The 20,812-nt window shown below is 48.0% G+C and overlaps 1 protein-coding gene across 2 annotated transcripts; it reads left to right on the forward strand.

Annotated features, from left to right (window-relative positions):
• The first annotated feature begins 936 nt into the window (after window positions 1–936).
• Window positions 937–16,804, forward strand: LOC128968538 (UDP-glucuronosyltransferase 2A2-like). 2 transcript variants are annotated; one of them, XM_054383075.1, is made up of 6 exons: window positions 937–1,672; window positions 10,794–10,942; window positions 12,834–12,965; window positions 13,384–13,471; window positions 14,318–14,537; window positions 16,528–16,804. In XM_054383075.1, the coding sequence occupies exons 1-6, from the start codon at window positions 937–939 to the stop codon at window positions 16,802–16,804; spliced, it is 1,602 nt and encodes a 533-aa protein (XP_054239050.1). The 2 variants fall into 2 exon arrangements, with proteins under 2 accessions (XP_054239050.1, XP_054239051.1); XM_054383076.1 differs by lacking the exon at window positions 937–1,672 and adding an exon at window positions 8,224–8,947.
• Window positions 16,805–20,812: the final 4,008 nt, after the last annotated feature.

A 20,812-nucleotide genomic window follows, 5' to 3' on the forward strand; every position in this document is an offset into this window, starting at 1 on the left:
TCATGGGAAAAGTGCAATGAGCTATTTGAGGCTCAGAGCTGGTATTCAGGGGGACGGCTCACTTGCAGGTTCTTCCTTTGTAAAGATGCATCAAGGTGAGTTAATGGTGAAGCCTGGAGATGCAGCAGCTCTCCACAGGAGCTGGGGCATGACTGCCAGCAATTCACATTATCTACCAGGAGGGATGTGGCTGTAGATGGGGGTTAAGGAAGTCTGTGGTATAGTTCACCACTGCTAGTCCTGTCACAGGTGTTCTTCCACCTTGTGTTGCCCAGAGTTTTTTTCCCTGAAGTCCAGCAATATCTTCAGGCAAGCACTCACTGTGACACTGCTGCCTGTCAGCTAAGCAATCTCCTGTGCTGCTTCTGGAAAGAAAGGTAGAGAACAAGAGAAGTACAGCTAGGTTTGTTGTCATAAGTAACAGAACTATTACAGTATACAGATGCCATGGCTGTTAGTATGAAAACAGGCATTTTGAAGTCAGATGTGGTCATTCATTCTTCATCAAATCTCAGTATTTCTCCAGTGCTGTTTGGCAGCAGAGCCACTTATTTGATAATGCTTACAGTAAGTCTGCCAGCATTTATTGATACAATGATCACACAGCTGGAAAAGATCCCCTGTTATTTCACAGTAAGGATTCCTGAGGAAAAACTGCAAAAAGATTAAATTCTTGAGCAAAGGGAGTAGTTTGAAGGTGGACAGTTGTGGGGATTGTTGCCACGCTGCTAACCAGCAGAAAGGGAAAAAAGTCACTAAACATCCTTTCCTGTCTTTACAGCCCTGAGATCACATGTGGGTTTTAAAGGTCCCATTTGTGCAAGAGCAAACTCTTGCTTTTGCTAAGTGCTAGTCAAGAGTCATCAAACAAGACCGAGGTGCAGCACTCCCAGCTGGAAGGAAAAACTCCCAGACTCTCTAGCCCTTAACACTGCCATGGCCACAAAAGCCAGCAGCTCTAAGAAATGCCTCCAGCTGCTCCTTTTTCAGGTCGTTCTTCTAGGGCCTGTCTTCTGTGGGAAGGTGTTGGTCTGGCCAACAGAAGGCAGCCACTGGCTGAATGTGAAGATAGTTATAGAGGAGCTCATCCGCCGTGGGCACAGCGTTACCATCCTGGTCTCCAACGCTTCCCTCTTCATTACACCCAAGGCTGAAGCTGCAGAGAAGTTTGAGGTCTATAATGTGCCCTTCAAGAAAGACACCATTGAGAACCTGATTGAGGATATAGTGGCACTGTGGCTGAATAACAGGCCAACCACCTGGACCTTCTGGCAGTTTTACAAAGAGCTGGGAAAACTCTCCACAAACTGGCACCAAATGAACAGGCTGATGTGTGATGCAGTGCTAGCCAACCGAGAGCTGATGGCCCACCTGCAGGGCTCTAGTTATGACCTGCTGCTGTCAGACCCTGTGACCCTCTGTGGGGACCTCCTGGCTCTCAAGCTGGTCATCCCCTTCATTTACTCACTGCGCTTCTCCCCAGCCTCCACCGTGGAGAGGCACTGTGGCAAGATCCCAGCCCCACCGTCCTACGTGCCGGCAGCGCTCTCCGAGCTCACCGACTGCATGACCTTCAGTGAGAGAATGAAAAACCTCGTGTCTTACCACCTGCAAGACTATGTCTTCCAGAGCTACTGGGGACAATGGGACAGCTACTACAGCAAGATCTTAGGTAAGCCTTCTGCTACTTCTCTCTACACAACCTCTCACCTTATGATCTGCAGAGCTAGGAACCTGGCAGGGTTGCAAAGTCAAGGTCTGAGAGAGGCCAGCAAGAAGGCTGTCATTATGTCACAGAATTCACAAGATCATAAAAACATCATGGAATGATTTGGGTTAGAATGGACCTTAAAGATCATCCAGTTCCAACTCCCTGCCATGGGGACAGACACCTCTTGCTAGACCAGGTTGCTCCAGCCATCATCCAACCTGGATGTCTCTGTGTGGAAAAGGGAAAAAGCACAGTACCCTGACAGGGAGGGGCGTGTGGAACTGGAGGCTGCTACGCCGTTGCCTTGGGACAGAGATCAGAGGCCATCCCAATGGATGGATTTGACTTTCACCATCATTATCTTTACTGTGGAGGTTGAAACAACTTCCACGCTATGTAGGACCCTCAGCAAGGCAGCTCGGCTTGCACCTTTTTACCTCCAGCAACTGCTTGCACAGGAAGCAGTCAGGAACAGAGCTGTTCTCCTAACATAGGGTATGACAGGGTGAGGTGAGATGATGAGTTATGAGCCAGCTCTACCACCCTCAGTAACACTGCTGAAGTGCATTGTGGCTTTGTGTTACAAACTTCATTTACATCAGTGGTCATACACACCCAACCCCTTCCACACCAGACAAGTGCTGTTTGGAGCATACCCTCCATTCATAAGCAAACAGGGAAAGCAGCAGGCTTGCCTCTGCAGGCTTCTCTCCTGGATTGTTTTGGAGTGAATATGTAGATAAACATAGAATCATAGAACCATAGAATTGTTTGGGTTGGAAAAGCCCTCTAAGATCATCAAGTCCAACCTTCCACCTAAGACTACCATGACCATTAAACCATGTCCACGAGTGCCATGCCCACACATTTCTTGAACACTTCCCAGGGAGGTGACTCCACCACCTCCAATCCCTGACCACTCCTGCAGCAAAGAAATGTTCCTGTTCCAATCCCTGACCACTCTTGCAGTGAAGAAATGTTTCCTAATCTTTAACCTAACCCTCCCCTGGCACAATTTCAGGCCACTTCCTCTCCTTCTATCAACTGATACTAGGGAAAAGAGACCAAACCCCACCTCACTGCAGCCTCTTGTAAAGAGTAATGAGGTCTCCCCTCAGCCTTCTCTTCTCCAGGCTGAACACCCCCAGTTCCCTCACAGCTGCTCCTCACCAGCCTTGCTCTTCAGACCCTTCACCAGCTTTGTTGCCCTTCTCTGGACATGGTCCAGCACCTCAGTGTCTTTCCTGTAGTATTAATCAGCTGGGATCAACTTGACATTTCTACTAACCTCACCTTCAGCTCATGAAAAAAGAGCACTTGCAGATAATAGAGTCATAGAATGGGTTGGGTTGTAAGGAACCTTAAAGATCATCTCATTCCAACCCTCTGCCATGGGCAGGGATATCTCCTGACAGATCAGGTTGCTCAAAACCTCATCCAACCTGGCTTTGAACACTTACAGGGTTGAAGCAGTATCTCAGGATACCACTGCCTGCAAATACCTGCAGGACTCCACAAGTACATCAAAATGTTGTCACATGGACAGCAGATGAGGTATCTCAGTTTATCACAGCCAAGCTGCTTCTATCACCCTCAGTGCTATCTTAGAAAGGATGTTCTCGACAGCACAGAGCCTTGCAAAGCAACAGGAGGAAAAAAAACATGTAAGAGAGCTGGGCAGAAGCCCTGCAACAATAGGTTTAGCACACTGAAGAGGACCTGCATTATTTCTTAACTGTATATCAGGAGGGTGACCATAAATAAAACCCTTTAATGGATTTTCCTGGTTCAACTTACGGTGCCTAAGTGGCACCTAGTGGCAGGCAGGACAGCCCACACCATCACCTACCAGGTCTGGTCTCCTACCATGCATGGTCTCAAGAGGCAAGTTCACATAGGACAGTCTTACCTTGATACTGGGAGTCTCTTGTCTGGCAGTCTCATACATTTTGAGACACAACTTTCTAGCTGCAGCCCTGGATCACCACCCTAGGTGCCTACCAGCTGAAGAACACAGGATCACAGAACTGTTTCAGCTGGGAAGACCCTCTAAGATCATTGACCCCAACCACCAAGCAAATACCACCATGGCTATTAAGCCATGTCCTGAAGTGCCATGTCCAAATAGACTCTGGATAAACAGACAGGAGGATCAGGATGACCAACAGGACACAATCCTCGCTGGACTGAAACCCCAAAGCTGACAGCTCTCCTCTTGGCTCCAGAAGCAGCACATCTTCCTGCTTCAGCAAACTGTTTACCACCAGATGGTGCCAGCTAGTCCCAGCCACCTTCTCCATTATCCAGGACAGGATTTCAAGGCAGCTGGCTCAGCTCCCTGCTCTCCAGAGCAAGGCAGGGGCACGCATGCCCAGCCAAGCCTGGGAGCACTGCTCCTCTGGGTGAAGGAAACTCACAGGGACTTTGGCACAGAGAGACTATGGCTGGGAAGCAGGTGGCAGTGCTGTGGCTGCTGGCTGTGTTGGGCTGGGGTTATGGGGGGAAGGTGTTGGTCTGGCCAGCTGACAACAGCCATTGGCTGAACATGGAGTACATACTTCAGGAGCTTGTGGACCGGGGCCATGAGGTGACTGTGCTGCTACCTTCATGCTTCCTCATCTTCAACACCACACAGCCCTCACCCTTCCAGTTTGAAGTGGTGGAGGTGCCATTGACCAAGAAGGAGATGGATACCATACTACAAGAAGCTTTCTACTTTTGGTTTTACCAGGAGAGAGTGCTGCCTATCTGGAGAAGTATTTACGAGATAGGTAAAATAATGTCCAATGTAGAGCGCACAGCCAAACTGATTTGTGATGCAGTGGTGAAGAACGAGGCACTGATGGAGAGACTGAAGGCGTCCAACTTCGATGTCCTCTTGGCAGACCCACTGACACCCACTGGGGAGCTGTTTGCTGAGAAGCTGGGCATCCCCTTCATCTACACCATCCGATTCTCCATGGGCAACACAGTGGAGAGGCTCTGTGGGATGCTTCCAGCACCTCCTTCCTATGTACCAGCCACCCTAACCTGTCTAACAGACAGGATGTCCTTCCTGGAAAGGCTGAAGAACACCTGGGCCTATGCATTGCAGGATCTGCTGTACCATCACTTTTTCTGGGGAAGCTGGGATCAGTACTACAGCGATCTTTTAGGTAAGGCTGCTCTTGCTTCCAGAAATTACATCTGCTGTGCACACAGGAGTAAATACCCAGAGCTTACAGGATAGGACCACATATAATCAGGACCACAACAGCCCTGAACTTACCGTCCTTCTTCCAAAGTTCCTGTGGCAAGGAAAGCAATTCAGGCAAGTACAGATGTTATCTGTTAATCCTGACCTGCCACACTGGTACAACCAAGTATGTCCAGGTACTTCCAGTATGGGTAAAACAGTGCTGAGGCCACTTGAGGTGGAGCTCATCAGTCATGTTTTGTGTCCAGTCCTGGGCTCCCCAGTTCCAGAGCAACAGAGAATTGCTGGAAACAGTTGAGTGGAGGCTACAACAATGCTGAAGGGCCTGGAGCATCTACCTTATGACGAAGGGCTGAAACACCTGGGGCTGTTTAGCCTGGAGAAGTGCAGACTGAGAGGGGATCTGATCAATGCTTATCAAGATCTGGAGGGTGGGGGTTAAGAGGATGGGGCTGGGGCCCATCACTGGGGCCCAGTGATAGGACAAGAGGCACAAACTAGAACCCAGAAAATTTCACTTAATCCTTAGAAGCATCTTCTTTACTGTGAGGGTTCTGCTACATTCTCTGTGAATCAGGGCAAACACTAAGACCAGAAAAATAATATTCTGCACCCACCAAACACTACTACAGGGCTAAAACTTTTGAAGGATAAATAAAAAGATGTTTTTGGAAAGGTACGCAACACAGTCATATATGGTGGTCTAAGACTTGGGAGACCAGCTGAGCCTCAGTTAGAAGACAGCTGTATTTGTTTATAAGTTTTTTCCTTTTTTTTTCCCCCCAAACAAGTTTCATTTATTTATTTTTTCTCCAAGTGATTATTTTAATGCTTAAAAGAGCATTAAATGCCTGGATGCATTCCTGTGTGATCTGGTATAAGTGATCCTGCTCTGGCAGGGAGGTTGGATTAGATGATCTTTCAAGGTCCCTTCCAACCCCTGACACCCTGTGATTCTGTGAAGAGGGCAAACATACTAAGGCATTGGTGGGCAGATAAAGTGGATATTATTTCAAGGTGAGATTCTAAGTGTTTTGGTTTCTGTTTGCCTAGCATGGTGTCACTTTGCTAAGAGAGCTCAGCTGCTAGAGGATCCTGCTAGTAGAGTACTGTGCTGTGTGTTTACTTCTGTTGTTTGCTGTGTTGGGCAGGAACCAGAAAATCTTGTGCTGGCTGAAACATGATTTCCTGATCTGTTGTGCAAGCCTCACAGCTGCTTTGATCTTAGTTTGTCTATTTTATTACTAAATGGGAGGTTTAGCATTTAAGCTTCTGTGTGCAATGCCTGTTTTGTCAGCTATGGTAGCTTAGTTGGTCTCTACCCTGATGGTAACATACTCTGGTCTGGAGTATGCCCAGTCCTGAAGGAGGTGTGAACAGAAGGAGCAAGTATCTCACACAAATCTGTGCACCTTCTCTTTCTTCCTGGAATGGATTTTGCAGGGTTCTTATTATTCTAGCTGCTTTCTAAAACTGCCTAAATGCTTTTTCAAGAGATGAGGTTGAATCGCGATTATCTTCGAGGACTAGCTCAAGCTGGACTGCTTACTCCACTGTCAGTCTCATGAGGGCAGCTCATGTGGTGATGCTGAGCTCCTGGAGGAGGCTGTTTTGATTTAGCCTGAGCCTTACTCACACTCTGCTCAGGAAAGAACAGCTGTACCACCCAGTATCTCCACTACATCTGCAGAACAGTCAAGAGGTGAAGTCAGGCCTCTTGCCCTAGCAGTATCTGTCCTTGACTACATGACATGGATACACTGATGACAGCTTCTTCCCAAGAGAGGGCACAGAACCAGCAAGGTGAGCAACACCTGTGCTCCTCACCTCCTGTTTGTCTCCTGAGGTGGCCCAATACTGGAGTCAGCTCTACCAGGATTGTGTCCTGACAACAGCAGTGTTGTGTGCGTCCCAACCATCTGGTTGTAGACAGGAGAGAACCAGAGTACCCTGTGGGCCAGTTGTGCTGAATCACTGCGGGACATTTTGCAGCTTGTAAATGAGGAGATGAAAATTGTAATCAGCCTTGCAGGTAGGTTGGTGCTTACAGGGCAAAGAACCCAACCTAGGCTGTACTCCAGAGATCAAATGGGGCTCATCTTGCAGTGGTCAAAAGGGTCTCCTGGGCTGCTTACATGCTTTCCCATCTGTCTACACATAGCCTTGATCTGAGGCTAAACTCCAGCAGTTACTCTGCCACCCTATGAGCCTTCCCCAGCAGAGAAGGGGGATAAGGAAAAAGAGAGAAGCCTCACAAGCAGAAATGGATTCAATGAAACAGGCAAATTGATACCAGTGTCCACACAAGGGATGTAAAGCTCTGCTCAGCCCAGGAAAAGTACAGCACTCACCCTCTCCAGGAAGGCAGGCCACAGGAAACAGAAGAGTAGCAGGGTGAGGAGAAGCCCATGCAGGAGACTCTAACAAACGTCTCCCCTCCCCAGACTTCCCCATTTATCCCAAGTGTGATGCTGATAGGCTGGGACACAGCTGGAGACAACTCAGGTCAGCTGTGTTGGCTGACTCAGAGGTGCTGATGGGCTGCAGCCTGTGGCTGGCCTGGGATTCTGGCCCAGCAGCAGCAGCACACCTGCCCTGAGCTTCTGCATGGTACAGGAATGTGTGTCCTCACCTTGAAGATCTGTTATGAGGAATTGCAGATTTTGGCTGAAAGGGAATTAATTTTTATCCTAGTAGCTTGCATGGGGCTAGGTATTGGCTATGTGTTGGGAACAGCGTGGAGAACACACCATGCTCAGTTATTGCTGAGCACCCCTTGCACAGACAAGGCTTTTCCTGCTTCTCACACCACCCCACTTGTGAGTGGGCTGAGGGTGAACAAGGAGTTGGGAACAATATGCTGAGCAATGGCATATGCTGTTGTACTCAGCCAAAAAAAGCTGGGGGAGGCAAGTCTGCCAGGACCACTGTTTCTCAGGGACTGAGCTGGGCATTGGTTGGCAACTCTTTCTTTTCTTTTCTTTCTTTTTTTTTTTTGCATTACTTATTTTTCTTGGCTTTATTTTGGAGTTTTGCCTGCTCCTGGTCCTCACTGAAAAACACAGTTTGTGGTGAGCAGAGCAGGAGCTGCTGTCATTTTGAGATCAGCTGTGGCTCTGCAGGAGACTCCAGAATGCGATTTTCTGCTTGTCCAGTCTCCCTATGGGTGTTGTTTTGTGTCTGATCCATGCCCTCTTGCCAACCTTTGCCCCTTTGTTGGATCTCACTTTCATTGGCTGGCTCTAAAGTGTTTGCACACTGGAGCAGCAACCTGCTTCCAGCTCAGTCAGACTGGAGTTGTAGACTGATTGCTGAGATGATGGGGTCAAGGTTCCCCTGGCTGCTCTGGGCCTGGGCATGCTGCTGGAGTGCTGGCTTTTGTGGAAAGGTGGTGGTCTGGCCCACCGATGCAAGTCACTGGATCAACATAAAAGTGCTGCTGGAAGAGCTTGTTCTCAGGGGTCATGAAGTGACTGTGCTGGTGCCCTCAAGCAATCTGCTCATCGACTACGAAGATACCTCCTCCCCCTTCACTTTTGAGGTCCTGCAAGTCCCCTTTACTCAGAAGAACTTGGATGATGCGATGGAGAGCTTCCTCAACTTGTGGTTGAATGAGGCCTCTAATCTCTCCACCTGGGAGATAATGAGCAAGATGAAAGAGGAACTGGAGGTCTTTACCAATATGTCAAAGCAGACCTTTGACACCTTGATGACGAACTCTCAGCTGGTAGCAAAGCTGGAGCAGGCCAGGTTCGACGTTCTGCTTGCTGACCCCCTGGCCGTCGGCGGGGAGCTGGTGGCAGAATTCCTGGCAATCCCTTTTGTCTACAGCTTCCGCTTCTCTGACGCCAACGTGGTCGAGCGGCTGTGCGGTGGGCTCCCTGCACCACCTTCCTACGTGCCTGCTAGCACACAGGGGCTGACAGACAGGATGTCCTTTGTGGAAAGGCTACAGAACTTCCTCTTCTACTTTTACATGGATTTATTTTTCTTGACATTTTGGCGAGACAAATGGGATGGGTACTACAGCAATGTCTTAGGTAATGCCACTGTTGGGTGGTTTCTCCTCCTGTGCTCAGTGCTGTTGTCTCCAAATACTCCTTTTCAAAGGCCTGCAGAGATGGTAATCCCACTCTGTTCATATGGAGGCTGTGCTTTTCTTTAGGTCTGGTCTAGTCTAACAGACAGCAGTACAGTTTTGCTCTTGTTCCTCTTCCGAGCATAGAGTTCTAATTTTTGTCCATGATGATGCTGCTGGCGAGGTCTTGCAGTGAGCTCCGTGCCCACTGTCGTGCTTTCAGACGACAGCTGATGCCTCTTCATCCTATGACAGGCACTTCTACAATTCAGGTAGTAGTAGATGAAGTTGGAGGGCAAAAAATCATTCCTTAATTAAGGGTAAGGCACTGGAGGCAGCTCCATGGACAGCATGGGGATGGAGTTAACCCTGTTGTAACTTGGAACACTGCCTCTCTGGACGGAGCAGGAAAGCACCCTTTACTCATACTACATGCATCACCTGGGGGTATCATCTTGCAACCCTGCCTATTCAAGTTCCCCAACAACAACGCTAAGAAGGTTTCCCTTTCAGGCACCGTTCGGTTTGAAACAGCCTCCCTTAAACGACAGGAACTGTTTTTTTGTTCCAAGCTAGTACAGCCCAGGCTTGATCCACAGTCTGATGGACTTTGAATCTTGAACAGAATATCTATGGTTAGGCAGATAAGGAGTCAACAACAAGCGCAAGGGTATCTGTTCTGCTGCCCTTTGACCTCTTCCAGCACTTCCCAAGAATGCTTTTGTGCTCTGCAAACCACTCCCTTTCCCCTGGATTTTGTTCTTTGTCGATGTCATGTCAGACTCACATCACTCTGCTTGTCAGACATGCTTTATTTTCACTCCACTAACTTCATGTCAGACTCATTACTCTTTACTTAAATCAATTACTGATGTCAATTATAATGCCAATGAAGGAGTATAAGAAAGTGCCCTACAGACAATTTTTATCTTACTGCTTAATTAATTGCTTGGCTCCTGCTTGCATTAGGTTGGTTATGGACAACCATTTACCAACACTACTAACCTTCTAACTCCCCAGTTCCACACTGTGAGGAAAATACTGCAAAGATAACTTGCAACCTGTACTTCAAAATACAAATTGTTTTCCCAGATGGGATGCTATAAAACAGTTTCATCCACTGGATTTTTTTTTTTCTACAGATGGATTTCTAGAGGGATTGGATTTTGCAGAAAATGACATTCAAAGCATCTATGGATTTGGTCAAATTTTTCCAATATGTGTCAGAAGGAGCTGACCCACGAGAACTCAAAGTGACTTTGCCTGTTTATTGTTGTAGTCTGAGCAGCCACTAACTGAGTTACAGAACTTTGTTTTAAAACTTTCCTGCTCCCTGACTGCTGATTACCAGTGTGCCATTAATGGGGTCCTTGTTGGTTGGTTGGTTGGTTTGGGGGCTTTTTTTTTTTTTTTTTAATTTGGAACTAAATTTTCTGTTCTCTTCCCCAAAGCCAAATTTTTATTACAAGCACAGGTCAGAAAGCCTTCCAGTCATACAAGAACTTCACTTCTGTGTCACAGGAACTAAATGTTTCCCATTTACTCTTGTGCTGCTCTAAATTCATCCTGAAGGTTCAAAATCCTTATAAAAATTTGGCATTGCCTTGCTCATGGCGAAGTGCCAAGACCAAAGAGAGAACAGGGCAAGGAATGGGTCTGGATTTGCCCATATATTCATTTTGGGTGTGGTTTGATAGATTGCACTGGTTGGGAGTGGCAGAAGACAAAGGTAAGGCTGCTGCTTTGCAATCCACAAGGACGCAGGCCACTCCTGTGTATGCTGTAAACCCCTTGTACCTTGTCCCTAGGAAGGCCCACAACCCTGTGTGAGACGATGGGGAAAGCAGAGATCTGGTTAATCAGAACGTACTGGGATTTTGAATTTCCACGCCCTTTCCTGCCCAACTTTGAGTTCGTTGGAGGACTTCATTGCCAGCCTGCAAAGCCGTTACCAAAGGTACCCCAGCTTTGTTCTGCTCTTGGTCTGTTGGTTGCTCAGCAGAATCACAGAATGAAAGGGACCTCTGAAAATCATCCAGTCCAACTCCCCTGACAGAGTAGGATCACCAAGAGCAGGTCACACAGGAACACATCCAGACAGGTCTTGAAAGTCTACAGAGAAGGAGACTCCACAACCTCTCTGGGCAGCCTGCTCCAGGGCTCCAGCACCCTCACAGCAAAGAATTTTCTCATCAGTTGAAGTGGAACTTCCTGGGTTCCAGTCTGTATCCATTGCCCCTTGTCCTATCACAGGACACCTCTGAAAAGAGCCTGGGCCCTTCTTGACACCTACTCTTCAGATATTTACAGACATTGATAAGATCCTCTCTCAGTTTTTTTTTTTCCCCAGACTAAAACTCAAAACTGTTTCTCTCACTGATCAGCCCTGCAAGCCATGTCCAGAGAAGGCTCATCCTTAAAGAAGCTGCTCTGCTGCCAGGAGGGAGCTCTTTGGCAAGCTCTTTGTACTTGTGCAGTCTGAGGGCTTGGTATACAGCCTGCTGTCTTAGAAGAGCAGAGCTGAGATCAGCAGGAGGGGGAAAAGTTGGTTCTACCTCAGGGTACTTAAATGTAACATTTAATTTATAGAATTCTTGTTGTTGGGAGAGACCTCCAAGATTACCACACCCAACTTTCAACCCAACACCCCCATGGCCATTAAACCATGTCCCTAAGTGCCATGCCCATACCTTTATTAAATATCTCCAGGGATGGTGACTCCACCACCTCCCTGGGCAGCCTGTTCCAATGCCTGACCACTCTTGCAGCAAAGAAATTTTTCCTAATCTCCAACCTAACCCCCCCGGCACAATTTCAGGCTATTTCCTCTCCTTCTGTCCCCTGATACTAAGACAGTCTTGCAGCCCATGGTAACACTGAAATACCTCATAGTCAAAAGGCATCATGATGGGGCAAATTCTGTAGAGAAAATGGAGTCAAGGCTTGCAGAAAGAGACAAGTGAGAAAAAAAATCTGCATAGTTTAAGGCATCTTAAAGGGATTAAAACACTCAGCATCTCCAGCCCATGCTCTGCTGTGACTGGCAATGTTCAGGTGGAATTTGAAACCCCCAGATACTGATGATGGCCACATGAGAAGCCCTGGTATAGACTACTGCTCCTGTAGGAGCCTCAGAGGATGTAGGGTAACTTCAGTGCAACTAGTCCACCAAAAGAACCTTCTTCCCACTCACAGTAGCTGGCTGGGGAAATTGGTAACTCTTCTCTTTTGCATGATGTTGCTCCATTTCACATGGTACTGACTGAAAAAGAGGAACAGGCAGACCTGTTGGCCTGATGTGTAGAAATCCTGTTCAGTAACATGTGCTGTGTTGCAAGAAATAGAGAACTGACTAACAGTGACTTACTGGCTGACTGACAGCAAGGACTTGATGAGTCTCTGATCAGGATGCTGAAAATTCCTGTTAGTTTTCATCACTTCCCCTTCCTGCAGAGCTATAAAATGCAAAGTACATGTTCCAGGAACATCTAAACCCACGATTGACTGCTGGAAAGAGTGTCACAGGGTCTGGCCCTTGCATATTGGTGCCAGGATCCATTGCTGCTGCTTGTGCTCTGCAGTAAACCTGTCCTGAAGCTGCCTGACTTGCTTTCAAACAGGGAAAGCTTCTCTCACTTGTCTCAACCTGTTCTGCTCCTCCTGGGGAGAACCTGTGTGTTTTACTCAGGGCCAGGTTTGTCTCTGTAATGCCCTTCTGTCAATGGAGGTGCTCAGACACTACTATGATCATCTCCGTGACAAGGTGAAAAGGTTATGCTCCCTGCTCACAAAAATCTGGGTAATGTGCAGTGCATCATTACTCTTGGTGTGTTTTCTGCCCCTCCTAGGAAATGGAAGCCTTTGTTCAGAGCTCAGGGGAACATGGCATCATCGTATTCTCTCTGGGGTCGATGGTCTACAACTTAACTGATGAAAAAAGTAACATGATTGCCAGAGCCCTCAGCCAGCTTCCACAAAAGGTGAAGTTCCTTTCAAGTCTGAATCAACTTGTTTCGGGGTTTTTGTCTCTCCTCTTGCCTTCAGCAAGCCTTTTGCATTTGGCCTGGCCTGGTTTTTACTTGCGTCACTGCTGGGTGTGCCACAGCGGGAAAGCTCTGCAGAGACAGACTGCTGAGTCACCTCCTGGGGAGCGGTGGCATTTCCCCTCCTCTGAACCAAGGGTCCTGGAGGAGGTGTCCATGGGCCAAAGTACAAAACTCACCGTCTGATTTTTGAGCTCATCACAAAACAACAAATCCAAGAGCTAAACTGGAGCCAAATCTGTGTGAATTACAGCAAACAGCGCTACGGGTTTAAGATAAAGCTCTGCACTACACATGATAATAGAGAAGGGCATTTCACATGCACTGTGCTTATCTTACCCCTCCTTTGTTCAAGGTCCTCTGGCGGTACAAAGGTAAGAGACCAGAAGCTCTGGGCTCCAACACCAGGATTTATGATTGGATACCCCAAAATGACCTGCTTGGTAAGGCTGATTCTATCTGGGGTGCATTGCACTCTTGGAAAAATAAATTCCTTCGTTTTTCCACTAAAATGACCTATTCAGGCAAAATGAACCACTTCACACTTGTGGCTACGAAGAGTTTTGCAGTTTAGGCAGCTGAGCCTGGAGCCTTATTTTCCTGGCCTGCTTGTCATTTGAAAGTGAGTAACTGTACAAAACCCATGGAAGACACAGCCATGCTGTGAAGGTAGTAGGGAGCAGTGGCTTAGGAAGGCAGGAACTTGAGCTTAGCTATGAAGAGGGATCTCTAAAGCTAAAGCCTCTGTCTTACAGAGATGGGTGGCAATTGTCTGGAAGGGCTAAGAACCTGCCTGTAAGCAGCAGTAAATGTAAAACTATTCATGTACTCTGGAACTAGAGTTGGCCTCTGCAGTTAATCTCCAGGGCTTATTCTTCCAAATACTTCACCTGAGGGCTGAAGGGCTGAAGCACTTCAGGACATGGTTTAACAGCCATACTGGTCTGAGGTTGAAGGCTGGATTCAATGATCTTAGAGGTCTTTTCCTACCAAAACAACTCTATGGTTTAAGGCTGTTGTAAACCTGACACCATGGTGAAACTAGAACTGCACAACATCAGAAGGGCTGAAGTAACTCTGGGGTGGCCTGGAGTAACATTCTGATTCACACATTGCATCACAAGAAACGTGTGTGAAAGCCCAGCGTGCAAGCTCTGGTCCTGACCCCATGGTCAGGGCTGTTCCCTTCCCTAGCAGTGCACCTGGCTGGGTAGTTTGCAGTGCTCATGTCCCAGGGAGGGCAGTTTGCTGCAGCTGCTGTTACACCTGCATCTCCTTCCCTGTTCCAGGCCACCCCTTGACAAAGGCCTTCATTACTCATGGGGGGACCAACGGGATCTACGAAGCCATCTACCACGGGGTGCCGATTGTTGGGATTCCCATGTTCGCAGACCAGCATGACAACGTCGCTCACATGAAGGCCAAGGGAGCTGCAGCTGCTCTGGATTTCAGCACGATGACGACACAGGACCTAGTCGATGCACTGAATGCAGTCATCACAAACTCCACGTGAGTTTTGTTCTTGCCTCACAGCAGGATGAGGTTACTAAAACTGAGGAGGAATGCTGCTGGCTCTTCTGGGAACCAAAAATACCAAGCAGCTGGAGTTTGGGGTTTAGATTAAAGCCATCTTTTGTTTCTGAGAATCAGCATTTCTCAGGAAGATAAGCCATTTGCTTTTCCTTGTACTTCATTTCATGATCTCTGAGAAAAAGAGTTCTCAGAAAGCTCAGGGCAGCTCTTGAGACAGTTCTCTGCTAGTATAAGTCCTCTGGAGGCTCTGGGTAACAAGTCTACTTGTCACATGTCTAACTGCATCTGTAGCCACAATTCTTTCTCTGCCCTTGAATTACCAATATCCTTAGGCTACCATGTCTCACAGTCAGGAATCAGAGGGTAGGGAAGGCCAGCAACTGTGAGCCCTTGCTAAAACCACTGGAGGACTGGAAAAAAGGCAGGAGTCCTCAGTCTTCGGCACTGACTCTTGTCAAGAGCGAAGGTCAGGTGTGCCAGGCACAAATCCAGGCTGGGTACAGAGCGAGTTGAAAGCAGCCCTGAAGAAAGAGACTTGGGGGTGCTGTTTGCAGAGAAGCTGTGTGAGCCAGCAGTGCCCTCATGCAGCCCAGAAGGCAGCTGTGTGCTGGGCTGCAGCAAAGAGTGTGGCCAGCAGGGCAAGAGAGGGGATTCTGCCCCTTTGCTCGGTTCTGCTCCTCTGCTGAGACCTCATCCCCAATACTGCATCCAGTTCTGGTGTCCCCAGCATAAGAAGGACACAGAGCTGTTGGAGAGAGTCCAGAGGAGGCCACAAAGATGATCCAAGGGCTGGAGCACCTCTGCTATCAGGACAGGCTGGGGTTGGTCAGTCTGGAGAGGACAAGACTCCAGGGGGACTTTAGAGCTGCCTTCCAATACCTGAAGGGATCCTACAGGAAGGCTGCAGATGGATTTTCCTAAGGGTGTCTAGAAACAGGACAAGGGGGAATGGTTTGAAGCTGAGGGAGAGCAGGGTTAGACTGGACCTTAGGAAAAGGTTCTTCAGTACAAGGGTGGTGAGACTCTGGAATAAGCTGCCCAGGGAGGTTGTGGATGCCTCCCCCCTGGGGGGTGTTTAAGCCAGGTTGGACAAGGCCTTGAGGAGCCAAGTCTACTTGAGAGGAGTCTCAGGCCCTGGCAGGGGGGTTGGAGTTGATGATCTCTAAGGTCCCTTTGAACCTGAGCCATTCTGTGATTCTATGATTCAAGAACAACTTGAAAATTCCTGAAGCAAGTGGAACAACATTGCTGGAGATACCCACAGGAATTAGCTGTCAGGGAGGTGATCTATAACAAACTGGATGACAACCAGTCAGACAGACAGACAACCAAAGACCTGAGTGAAATCTGGTGCATTTGGCCCCAAACTGTGCCCTTAGTGTTACTGGCTTTCATTTTATTGGTATGTGATATCCCTTTGGTCAGTTGGGGTCAGCTGTTCCAACTTTGTCCACTCAAAACTTCTTGTGCACCTCCAAGCCTATTCACTGGTGGGGTGGTGTGAGGAGCAGAAAAGGCCTTGCCTCTGTGTAAGGGCTGCTCAGCCATAAGGAAAACATCCCTGTGTTATCCATGCTGTTCTCAGCACACATCCAAAGTGCAGCCCCATGCAAGCTCCTATGAAGAAAATTAACTCTCTCCCGGTCAAAAGTATCACTCTGGGCTACAATGGAACAGGAAACCCTGCAAGTGCTTCCCTGTGGCTTTTTATAAAAGGGATATCTGGAATAAGGTGGAGACTTTTTTTTTTTTTGGCAAAAGGCAATGCCTTTCTCTTATTACTATTCACAATTTCTTTTTATCCAGATGGGACTAAAATGAGGCAGTTTTAAATCTGTTTAAATGCCACTGATGGGAATAAAAGCAAGGCTGCTTCTTCCTCAAGAAGACTGGCAGGGCCTGAGCTGATTGTCTCAGGAATTGGTGACAGATCTCCATGATTCCTTCTTTTTTCTTTTCCCCTCAGCTATAAGGAAAATGCCCTGAGGTTATCCAAGATACACCATGACCAGCCCCTTAAGCCTCTGGACAGAGCTGTCTTCTGGATCGAATTTGTCATGCGGCACAAAGGAGCCAAGCACTTGAGACCAGCTGCTCACCACCTCACTTGGTACCAGTACCACTGCCTGGATGTCCTGGCGTTCTTGTTCGCCTGCACAGCAACTGCTATCTTCCTACTTAGCAAGTGCTGCTTGTTTTGCTGTAGCAAATGTGGCAGGGTTGCAAAGAGGAAGACAGATTAGACATCCCAGGTCCATCAGCTGGTTTCCTTCTTCCAGGCTGATTCAGCAAGGCATTTACACACATTCACAGAAACACAGGATGTTAGAGGTTGGAAGGGACCTCCAGAGATCATCAAATCCACCCCCCTCCCTGCCAAAAGCAGGATCACCAAGAGTAGTCCACACAGGAACGCATTCTTGCTGAATAACATTAGGATATGCTTTAAAGCTGAGCATATCATGAGGCACCTTGTTGAACTGGTCATGCTTGAAAGCTGCTGTGGGGCAGAGCTGCCGGCTTAGCTAGAAAATTCCTTCTGGCCTCAGTAAGACCAAATTATAGTTTCTTTATCCCTTGGGAACCTGTGAGCTGATCACACAGTCCCTAGAATGGTAATTGCTGCTTTAATTTTTCAAATGCATGTTGAGATTATTTCCTAAATTCAACCTTCCCATGGGTGCAACTAGTCTCCTTGCCCTCGCTCTCTCCTCTCCTGTAATGCCACCTGGGCTTGATGATTCCCAACCAAAATGCCTCTCCTGTAAGAACAGTTCTTTCCAGGTTGGACAGCCCATCTGAATGGCCAAGATCATGAAATACTCAGAGCTGCAGGTGGCTGGTAAAGCCTGTATCATCTGTCAAATGCATTGACTGCCTGGGGGCTGAGGGGAGACTTGCATCCTGAAGCATGCAGGGAAATTACTTTGCTGAGAAGCATTTCTTTCCCACTCAGTCTCAAGTCCTCCTGTGCAGGCCACCATTCTAATTGCAAGACCTACAGAGGTGTGAAAACCACCACTGCTGGGAACTCGCCCCTCTCAGCCATGCTGATGGAAGCCAGGAAACAGAGAGCGACCTTGCAAAGTAGCATTCTGGGTGGGACAGAGAAACAGTCACTTGCCTTGCCTGAAAGGCAGGAGGGAAAGCAATGCTGCTCACAGCTCTGGTCAGAGTGGTTGCAAATGCAGCAATCCTGAGATGGTCCAAGGTGCACCCACTACTGAAAGCCCACAAAATGATGCTACTTCCTCTGCTGTTGTTCCTCTGCTGTGCCAGTTACTCAGGAAAGAGCCTGCCCCAGTTTTAACTGCTACTTGCCCTATTCAGGGTGCTGCAGGACTGTTTTAAAACAGAACAGGCTGATTTGTACTTGTTTACACAATAAAATTTCCTGTCCTACAGTAACTGTCTTACTAGTGCTGTCAGTGTTTCGGTGCCTGCTTAACTCTCTTCACAACACAACATTAGCAAATGGATTGTTTCCAAAATAAAGAAGGGTTAGAACAATACTATTCTTCTCATGTAACTTCTGGTACCCTGTTCCTGTGGTCACAATGAGATTCCATGCAGTGATCCTATGTGTATTTAAATCTTCATAGCAAACAAAAAGTAGAGCAGTAGAAGATTGAATCTCATTTGATCTGTGATTGTTCATAGATCTGGGTCCCTAGGCACAGTTCCACCAAGCTGGATCACTAAGGAGCAGCTGAGGGAGCTGGGGATGTTCAGCCAGAAGAAAATAAGGCTGACATGAGACCCCATTGCTCTCTACAACTCCCTGAAAGGAGGCTGGAGTGAGCTGGGGGTTTGTTTCTTCTCCCTAGCGATAGGAGGAGAGGAAATGACTTCAAGTTGCACCAGGGGAGCTTTAGGTTGGATATGAGAAGCAGCTTGTTGACTGAAAGGGTTCTCAAAGACTGGCACAGGGTGCGCAGGGAGGTGGTTGAATTCCCATCCCTGGAGATGTTTTAAAGAGACAGAGATGTGGTGCTGAGAGCCATAGTTTAGCATCAGCCTTGGTAGAGTTAGTGAATGGTTGGACTGGGTGATCTTAAAGGGTTTTTCCAGCAGCAATGGTTCTATGAGTGTAACAGCCCCAGTCATCCACCTTCTGCAAGATTTGATGAGATGCCAGTCTGGCTCCCAGAAGGCCAGCAGGCCTCCTAGCATACTAAGTAGACACTGGTCAGACAGGGCTAACAAAGGACACAGAAACAGGATAGCTGAGCAAAGGCACACAAAGAAAGTGCTGTGCAGCCACCTCAAGGAGGTGACTGCACCTTTCTGTAACTTACTTGGAGACTCCTTTGTGTTATCTGGTATTGAATTTTAGAAGTGAAAAGGAAAAGCAACCAACCCTCTTTTTTCTAGACCCTGTGTATAAAGCAGAGAAGGCTGTCAAAGAGGGAAGGGGGCCTGTGAGGGACTTCCACTGCAAGGCTGACTTTTTTCACAGTTTAGATTCAACTGCTTCCTACTGATGAGAAGCAACAAGCAAAGTTCTATCACTACAAACAAGACGAGAGCCTGGATCTTGCAGGACTAGCACAGTCATGGCAGACAGGTATGATTATGGCCGAGGACAGCCTCTCAACAGCTCAAATATCATTTGACCATGTTCAACCCATAGAGCCTGAGTAACTCCAATTAGCTGCAAGAGCTCTAAGTGGAAACAGAAAAGCAATTCCCTGTGATTTCAGCAGTCCTTTGCCTGAATTCAGGCTTTGGATCAATTTCACCTAGCATCAGAACCTTTAAACTAGTGTTGAACACAAACACTTAACTAGAACTGCCAGAATTGCAGGCTGGTTTGGGGTGGAAAGGACCTTTACAGCTCCAATCCTCACGCATGCATCAGGGACATCTCCAAATAGAGCAGGTTGCTCAGAGCCCTCTCCAACCTGACCGGGAATGGTTTTGGGGATGAAGCTTCTACCACCTCTCTGAGCAACCTGGGCCTGTGTTTCACTACCCTAAGCACAGAAAGTCTTATTTCTATCAAAGTCCAAATTTCCCTCCTTCAGTTTCAAACCGTCACCCCTTGTCCTTCACAAGAGGCCCTAAGAGGTCTGTCCCCAGCTTTCTCATAGGCTCTCTTTAAATACTGAAAGGCTGCAGTAGTATCTCCCCAGAAGCTTCTCCAGCCCTCTCTAACTCTGTGGCCTTTCTATGGACTTGCTCCAAGTCTATTGTTTTTTTTCTCCTGTGTGGAGGACTCCAGAGCTGCACACAGTTCTCCAGAGGGTGTCTCACCAGATCAGAGGGGAAGAATCCCCTACCTCAACTTGCTGCCCACACAACTTTTGGTGCAGCCCAGGATAGTTGGCCTTCTAGGGCTGCGAGCATACATTGCTAGCTTGCGTCCAGCTTTTCACCTACCTGTACGCCAAGTCCTTCTCCACAGGACTGCTCTCAGTCCCTTTATGCCCCACCCTAGACTGATACTGGGGATTCTCCCAACCCGGGTGCAGGCCCTTGCACTTGGCCTTGCTGAATCTCCTAGGGTTCACACAGGGCCACTTCTCAAGCCTGTCCAGGTCCCTCTGTATGGCACCCTGTCCCTGCAGGCTGTTGACCACACCACTCAGCTTGGAGCCATCAAATTTGCCGAGGGTAAACTCAATCCCATTATGTCATTAATGAAGACATTAAACAGCACTGGTCCCAGTGTGGATCCCTAAAGGACACCACTTGTCAGCCATCTCCGTCTGTACATTGAGCCACTGACCACCACCCTCTGGATGGAACCATCCTGCCAATTCCTCATCCACCAAACAGTCCACCATCAAATCCCCATCTCTCCCATTTAAAGATTTCAAAGAACCATGACAAAAGGCATACAGAACTCCAGATAGATGACATCTGTAGCTCTTCCCTTGACCACTGATGAAGTTGCTCCATCACAGAAGGCCTCTAGCTTGGTCAGGCAGGAGTTGCCCTCTGTGAATCACCTCCCTGTCCTATATGTGCCTTAGCAGAGCTTCTAGGATTTGTTCCATGATCTTCTCAGGCACAGAGGTGAGGCTGACAGGTTGGTAGTTCCCAGGATCCTCTTTTTGACCCTCTCTAAAAATGTGTGCAATGTTCCCCTTCTCCCAGTCTCCAGGGATTCATCTCACTGCCGGAGTTTTCCAATTGCCACAGAGAGTGGCTTGGCAACTCCATCAGCCAGTTCCCTCAGGACTCTGGGATCCATCTTGTCATGTCCCATGGACTTGTGCATGCTCAGGTTCTTCAGGTGGTGACAA

The sequence above is a fragment of the Indicator indicator genome, chromosome 8, assembly GCF_027791375.1.
Source record: "Indicator indicator isolate 239-I01 chromosome 8, UM_Iind_1.1, whole genome shotgun sequence".
In the NCBI taxonomy this organism is placed as follows: Eukaryota; Metazoa; Chordata; class Aves; order Piciformes; family Indicatoridae; genus Indicator; species Indicator indicator.